The 8,432-nt window shown below is 43.8% G+C and overlaps 1 protein-coding gene across 1 annotated transcript in view; it reads right to left on the bottom strand.

Annotated features, from left to right (window-relative positions):
- Positions 1-7,694, bottom strand: part of LOC145408788 (uncharacterized) — a 30,109-nt gene extending 22,415 nt beyond the window's left edge. The window contains exons 1-3 of the mRNA XM_080279437.1: positions 7,610-7,694; positions 4,337-4,484; positions 3,824-4,104 (exon numbers count right to left, since the gene is read on the bottom strand). Coding sequence (XP_080135563.1) covers positions 3,824-4,104; positions 4,337-4,484; positions 7,610-7,694 — 514 coding nt within the window. The remainder of the gene's footprint in view (positions 1-3,823; positions 4,105-4,336; positions 4,485-7,609) is intronic.
- Positions 7,695-8,432: the final 738 nt, after the last annotated feature.

The raw sequence follows: 8,432 nt of genomic DNA, 5'->3' as shown, positions 1-8,432 counted from the left end.
ATCCTCTCTACACCTTCGGGGACTTCTGATAATACGAACCTCTATGGAATGATGGGTTTATTTATTTATTTATTTTTTAATCTGTAATTTTTAAAGTCTCCATCCTCCTCCCACAATGCATTCGTCTTCCGGTATTTCTCCTCGACCTAAAGTTTCTTGGATGCTTGTAATAATTCTGTAACTAATTCTACCTGTACTCTACTTCAACAGGTGTGGGACTTCTTGATTTTTCACCTCCCAAGTCTCTCCTTATCATGCACTTCCTCTTGCCTAAGCCACATTTTCCTTCTCCTCCTCCTCTTTCTTTAACGCTTCTTAGTAATGCGAGGGATTTCCATATTTCTCACATAAGTCTTTCCTCTTCTAGCTACCTTCCCTAAACCTCCTCATGCTTCTCTTCTTCTACTTCCTCCTCCTCCTAATCCTAACTCTCCTTCTTCAACAAATTCAACAAGACATGGATTTTTTTTTTTAATTCTCTTAAATACGTTCAGTATCTTATTGCCCATGTTATTTTCTTGTGTATCTGAGCATAGTTAGACGGTCCGTTCCCTCAGGCTACTTTTTATTACTATTATTATTATTATTATTTATTTATTTTTTTTTTTCACATTCTCCAACTTTTCTCACATCACTCTTATCCGTCTTTGGGCTCACTGGTTTTTATTTCGACTCATGTTTACGAGAGTTTGCGAAATTTTTATCATTTATCTCAATGGTTTTCCTTCTTACATTCTTATCTCCCCCCCCCCTCATTGTCTCACTCACTCAAAATTTACTCCTTTCCGCCCATGTCCTTTTTTTTTTTTTTTTTTACTTTCTTCTCTCCTCTCAACACACTTCTCCCCATTCCCTTCCTTTTCTAGCTTACCCCTTCTGCTTTACAAGTTTCTCTCTCTCTCTCTCTCTCTCTCTCTCTCTCCAAGACTGCCAAGATCAAACGTTCACTGGGCCTGACTGTGCGTAGGAGTAGCGGAAGGAAAACTCTCAATCGCTACTTACGCGTTACGGACCGGATCTAATGAAACTTATTGATTGCTGGGTCTGATTTTACGCCTTATTTACCATGCTTCAGTTACTTATTGCGGGTACTTCTAAGACTCTCTCGGCTTAGGGTGTCGTGGGTGTGGGTGTGAGGATGTGGGTGGGGGTGTGTGGATATGAAGATGTGGGGGTGGGTGTAAGGATGCAGGTGTGGGTGTGAGGATGTGGGAGTGGGGATAAGGATGTGGGTGTGGGACGGTGTGGGTGTGAAATATGGGGCTTCGTAGGACCTCTTCTTTAGCGTTTTATTTTGCATATTACAGCTGCACAATTATAGTTTGCAGCATTACTACATAAGACGATATTGACGTGTAGTGTGCAGGATAAATCACTGAGGAACATATGTTAAGAAATCTCCAAAGCCACTTAAACTACGACCCTTACAGTGAACACTTATGAACACTTTTTACTGACACTTAAACAGCACTCCCAGTTACTTTACAATAGATTAGAAGTGGGTCCTGGTAGGGCCGAAATTGTTGCATCCATAGAGCAATTGCAGTATGAAAGTATCAGTTCTCTAAAACCATTTATTTAACCTTCAAGATCCCTAAAATACATACACCCTGATTAACAACTAAAACACAAACACTAACTTTCCACAAAACCTTCAGCAGCTATGGGCACACAACTCTCTCTCTCTCTCTCTCTCTCATCAAAATCACTGAAAACTCCCTTCCTCTCCCGCAAAAATATTAATACTAAATGCCTTCTTCCCTATCACTGACTGCTAATTTGCTCTCTCTCTCTCTCTCTACCAAAAAACTAACTTCCTCTCTCACACCGATAACCACCACCTCTTCTCCAATATCTAAGCACTAACTCTTTATCTCTCTACCTTCCCCCGGCCACTATCTCCCGTCGCTACATAGTGTTTACGCCACGATGGCTTATCACGCCTCATCGCAGCGGTCGGTCGCCTTTTGTCGGTCATGTCTCGTTCTTGACCGCACGCATAAACGTCTCCAGCGAACGTTTTTGGTGAAAACTGATCGATGACCGTCTTATCTACTACTACTACCATTACAGATACTACTACTACTACCACTACTGATACTATTACTACTACAGTTACTACTGATACTACAACTACTGCTGCTGATACTACTACTACTTTTACTAGAACTCTAGATACTACTACTAATACTACTACCACTACCGATACTACTATTACCACTACTACCGCTACTGATACAACTATTGCTACTACTACTGTAATGATTAGCTACTACATTTTCCTTCTTTTGTTTCTACTATTACTACTACTACTACTACCACCACCACCACCACCACTACTACTACAATAATTAAGCCTACAATAACTACCTTACACTATCCATGCAATATCGCAGTAGCTAACAATATCCACATGATTAAAATAAATGACGTCTAAACCAATCGCACAATAATAATAATAATAATAATAATAATAATAATACCTGGTAATATTAATAAATAATAATAATAATAACGCGAGTCAGCCAACACACCCCCTCCATTTCCTAACCAGGCCGCGTCATGAGTAATAATAATAATAATAATAATAATAATAATAATAACAACAACAACGCGAGTCAGCCAACACACCCCTCCGTTTCCTAACCCGGCCGAGTCATGAGTCATCCCAAAACGTTTCCTTCCTCTCTTCTCGCTCATACTTGACTCATCTCAGTTTTTTTCCACCCTCCCTCAACCTACTCACCCTGATAAACAAAAACAAAACTCACCCTACGTTACCTTTACTCATGCCTTTGACGTAGGGGAAGGGGTGGATATTCAGTTACTCAATCTTTACCCTACCCACCCTGATTCATTTTTTATTCACCGATATCTAATTCGGTCACCATTTCTCATTCACTATCGGTAATTTCAACGACCCAGGATACTTGATTATTCACATATCTAATTACTTCATTAAAGTCCTAATTATAACCGATAAATTAGTATCACATGACTAATAATGATAAATAATAAGGAAGATAACTGATTACTCCCTTCGCTGGCGTAAACACACAAAATTTCACTTATTCAAAGCTGGCACTGAACAATATTTAGCCGAAAAATACAAAAAAAAAAAAAAAAACATTAACTCCCCAAAATGGATACACTTTATATTAATTTATTCAAGTTAACACCAGACGATTTTTATTTATTTATTTCATTTATTTTTTTTCATGTCAGTAATCCCTTAAACAGGTCGCGTCAGGTCTGGACAGGTTTGGAGATAAGCCCGTTTACGAGTCGAAATCCCCTCCAAGCAGCCTCCCTAACAGCATCAACGCGCACTAGTTAATCACCAGGTGTCTTAATTACACGGCCCATTAACTCCTAACAAGCCTGGATCATCTCTCGCTCTAACAACAACCTCTCTCTAATCACTCTTCATTCAGGATCACCACACCTCGCATCACTGACAACCCTTCAGCCCGATGACGTATTTTACCCTCTTGATATCACCATTAAACGTTTATATTTCAGAGGAAGAACGTTTTTGGTAGTGAGGGTGCCAAGGCTAGACCTAACACCTCCAGTAAAATTTAAAAAAATGAAAATAAAAAAATAAATCAGAAAGTCTCACCGGCTGAAGAAAATCGTCTGGAGAATGCAAGACACAAGAAGTCAGCGTACGGAGGAGGTCAGGCACAAGACGGTCTAATCACATCATTGAGTAGAGTTGGGGGCGGTTGGGAGCACGTGGACATTGCTAGCGCGCGATTGTAAGTAACCCATATTCCACTAACACCTAACTACCAACCGAAGAACAGCACTGGAGACTCACCGATCGTTTTCCATAAGAAGGTCTTCCTGTTTGTGAGTGACGATGAGGTAGAGGTAGAAGTTGTAGTATTTTTGCTGCAACACACACGCGCTACCACCGAAGGATCCACCAAGACAACCATATCGTCGTAACCACACATTTTCGAAAAACCCTGTGTAGCTACGTTCGCACTCAGCACGAATAAATAATAAAAGGATAAATCACAGTTTTCGGAGTGGATGAGGGAAGGACTATCTCGGAGCTTTACCCTCTCCTGTGTTGTCTGGACGAATAACCTATCACTGCGATGTGTGTAGTGAACGCTGGGTTTAAATGCACTGGGTTAGGTGCCGCGCAGAGGGGGCGGAGTTATCCATTCACAAATCCTCACCTACCCCTCTTCCCCTTCCTTCCCTGATCTACGTCACTCGGGCCAACCTACAAGATGACCAAGCGAGGGAAATACCGTATGGCACAAGATTGGTCAACACACAACACAGGTAATAAAAGGGAAAACACCTGCAAAATACTTACAGAATCAGTCGTCTGGCACGAGATGGCAAGCGGATGTCCTCACTCCTCAACTCGTGCACCCGCTCCCGCGCCCAGACCTGCCAGTAGTTAGAAAAGAGACGTTGAGGGGGAATGTCCGTGGCATCCTCTCGCTCCACCTCACTAAACGCTCACCAAATCACAAGTCATCCTCACAACATGGCTTAAATACTACCTCACTACTTCAGCACTACACATCAGACGTACATTCACGCCACAAAGTCCCTCGTTGGTCTTTGGTTGATACAGTAATGCAAGTGAAAAAGTTTTTAAGAGCGAGAGAAACATGTGACTGTGAAGTTGTCGGCTGCTCGCTACAAACTGCATCGCCCCGTGTGTATGTGTGTGCGTGCGTGTGTTTGCGTGTGTGTGTGCGATAAGAATGTGTATGTCCGTGTGTGTGAGGGAGATAAGAATACTGATAACCACATACTTCACCATCCAAAGGCACACTGCCGACGCGTGCTAGTAGGAATGTTAGTTGCAGGCTGAGTTGAGATTCCTAAATGAACTAAGTAATGGAGAGAGGTGCCTTCACATGGAGAGGTGCCTTCACGTGGTGGCACTGATATGACCGGGCAGTGAAAAGGTCCGGTTATACAAAGGCAAAGGTCTATCTATCCCCTCCCTATCCCCTGAAGGAAAGATGGTGGACTGCGAAAGAAGGGCAACTTGAGCATGCAGTTCACCTGGTACACCTGCTAATTAGCATGATTTTTTTTTCCTAGGAAGGCCAAAGACACGAGTGCTGAACCCCCTCCCCCCCCTCTTGTTCTAGGTGACATAAACGTCTAATCACCTCCTCCTTAGCGATTTATTTTGCATATTACACCATACCATTCTTCTCCAAGTCATTTTTTTTTTTAATATATCGATAGTTTGCATCAATACGATACTGAGGTTAATATCCAGAATAAATCGCCAAGGAAGAGGTGTTACGAAGGCCACATTAGAATACGGCCCTGGTCATAAGAGGAAATTAATAACGACGTGGATTTGAGCTCTGGGTGGTGGAAAGAAATTAGTATATCTCGTCCCAGTCAGTCAGTCAATTAATCGGTCAGTTAGATGTAGAGGGTCTCGTGCGTGTGTGTGTATGTGTGTGTGTGTGTGTGTGTGTGTGTGTGTGTGTGTGTGTGTGTGTGTGTGTGTGTGTGTGTAGACATCAGTGGTATCTATTCATTTTCACAAATAATACTAATAACAATTATCATCCTGATCTTTTCCTACTCGAGAATACAGTACTATAATAATAAAAATAATAACAACAATAAAAATAATAATAATAACAACTGCTCTCTCTCTCTCTCTCTCTCTCTCTCTCACACACACACACACACACACACACACACACACACACACACACACTAACATACCGCAAACACCTTAATCTACTAATCCTACTTCTGATGCAGTTTCTTATAAGTGATTCTCTGAAGTCCAAGTATTTTTATCCCTCCTCATTAACGACCCCCTCCCCACAGTCCCCAGTCGTCATTCCTCATTAACGACCTCCTCCCAGTCCCCAGTCTTATTCCTCCTCATTAACGACCCCCTCCCAGTCCCTAGTCTTGTCCCTCCTCAATAACGACCCCTCCCACAGTCCCCAGTCTTTCCTCTCCTCATTAACGACCTCCCTCCCACGGTCCCCAGTCCTTCCCCTCCTCAATAACGACCTCCCTCCCACGGTCCCCAGTCTTTCCCCTCCTCATTAACGATCTCCCTCCCACGGTCCCCAGTTTTGTCCCTCCTCAATAACGACCCCTCCCACAATCCCCAGTCTTGTCCCTCCTCAATAACGACCCCTCCCACAGTCTCCAATCTCGCCCTTCCTCATTAACGACCTCCCTCCCACGGTCCCCAGTTTTGTCCCTCCGTATTGTTGCTGGTCGAACTCCTCTCTCTCTCTCTCTCTCTCTCTCTCTCTCTCTCTCTCTCTCTCATTCTAGCTTACGTCAGGCGATTTTATTCAGCTGAGAGTGAGTCAAAGGAGCCCGAGTCTTCACCACCCATGCAAAATCAATGAAAATCTCTTCTAACTACATCTAGGTTCCAGGATTGATGATGATGACGACGATGATGATGATGATCTTTATTATTATCACCACCAATACATCATCATCACATCATCACCACCATCACCATCAGAAATACTCTCAGGCTCCTAGGACTTACTTACTTCACTGAATAAACTCGTCTGGCGTTTGCTGAAATAAATGCGTCCCAACCATAAGGGCGATGTTAGATGTTACAGTCATCAGCACGAGATATCACAGCTTCCCGTTTTTCTTTCCACTCTGATCTTTCCATCTTTTCCACTGGTATTTCCCTGATCATTTTTATTTCCCAATGATTATTCTGATCACTTTTCCTACTCTGAATACGCCCTCGTTACGTCATTACCTACGACCTACGTCATCGTCCAGGAAATGACGTCACATCTGGAGCAACCAAGCACATTACTGCTACACTTTCCATACATAATGCAGTCGAAGAGAATAATGAATGATGGGGAGGCTGAAGACAATCAGACAGAAAGACAGACTGATAGGTATATATACATATAACGTGTGTGTGTGTGTGTGTGTGTGTGTGTGTGTGTGTGTGTGTGTGTGTGTGTGTGTGTGTGTGTGTGTGTGTGTGTGAGAGAGAGAGAGAGAGAGAGAGAGAGAGAGAGAGAGAGAGAGAGACCGGTAAGTGAAGTGTATGCAATGAAGAGAAAAAAACAGAAGTCATATCTATCTATCTATATACTGTATATATATGAACTTTAGAAACTTACAGAAGGGCAAGATGAACAGCAAATGATGATGATGATGATATGATGAATTAAATAAAGCAGCATACAAAAGGAGAATATGGAAAAAGAACACAACAGATTTCTAGTACCTGTATTGATTTTTGTGGCTGGTGGAAGAGACGGGGACAGACCATCGCCTAATAAGTCACCCATTGTAATTTTCATCTGCTGGCTAATACTCCAACATGAGAGGCATGGTAGGTTTCTCTGACCATAGATAATTCTCTCATATGATACATCTGTGTGTGTGTGTGTGTGTGTGTGTGTGTGTGTGTGTGTGTGTGTGTGTGTGTGTGTGTGTGTGTGTGTGTGTGTGTGTGTGTGTGTGTGTGTGTGTGTGTGTGTGTGTGTGTGTGTGTGTGAGTGGGTGTGTGTAAGCGTTAATGAGGTGGGTGGGAATACCTGAGGAAGATGCTAGGAAATCTCCCCCGCCCACGCGAACACAACATAATTACCACCACGCCTCACAAAATACATGAGTGAGGCGTAGGCACGTGAGAAACCGCCTAAGTCCCTAATCTTCCCTGGTATTGACCCCATTATGAATAAGCGACCCACTAAAGAGGCCATCATCTGCCAATATCACGATCGTCCCTCTCCCACCCACAAGTCAAGCCAGGAAGGAGGTGTAAGTGTGGGTGGGAGTGTGGGTGTGGGTGGGTGTGAGGGTGTCGGGGTGAGTGGAAGTTCAAGTGGGAATGTGGGTGTAGGTGTGGGTGGCTGGGTGAGGTTTAGGTGTGGGTGTGGGGATCTGGGCGAGGGAGCGGTCGAATATGAGAAGTGTGAATGTGCTCTGAGCGTGAAGAGTGGTGAGTATGAGGGAATGTGGGTGGGAGAGTGGATGTGGGTGTGAGCGGGTGTGGGCGGAAGTCTAGGTGAAGGTGTGTGGATGTGTGATGGAACGGTCCAGCATGAGGGACTGTGGGTGGGGTAAATGTAAATGGGGGTGGGTGTCGGTGAGTGTGAGGGAGTGGGTGTGCGGAAGAGTGAGACAGTGGGTTGAGTGTGGGAATTAGTGTGTACTGTGACTTATGCATGAGTTTTGGGTGCTGTGGGTGGGTGAGTGGGATGGGTGTGACGGGTGGGTTGGGTGTGGAGTAGGAGTGAGATAGAGTAGTTATACCTGGGTGTGAAGGAGTGGGTGTAAGCGGATGTGTTGTGTTGTGTGAAGGAGAGGCTTGGGTATGAGTTGTGGGAGTGGACGGGGTGCATAAATGGGTGTAAGTGGGTGGGATGGTGTAGGCAAGGGTGTAAAGTGGTGGTGGTGGTAGTAGTAGT

The sequence above is a fragment of the Coenobita brevimanus genome, chromosome 78 (assembly GCF_032717465.1).
Source record: "Coenobita brevimanus isolate Jiangsu-jjx chromosome 78, ASM3271746v2, whole genome shotgun sequence".
Classification (NCBI taxonomy): Eukaryota; Metazoa; Arthropoda; class Malacostraca; order Decapoda; family Coenobitidae; genus Coenobita; species Coenobita brevimanus.
This window is presented reverse-complemented; position numbering and strand designations above follow the sequence as displayed.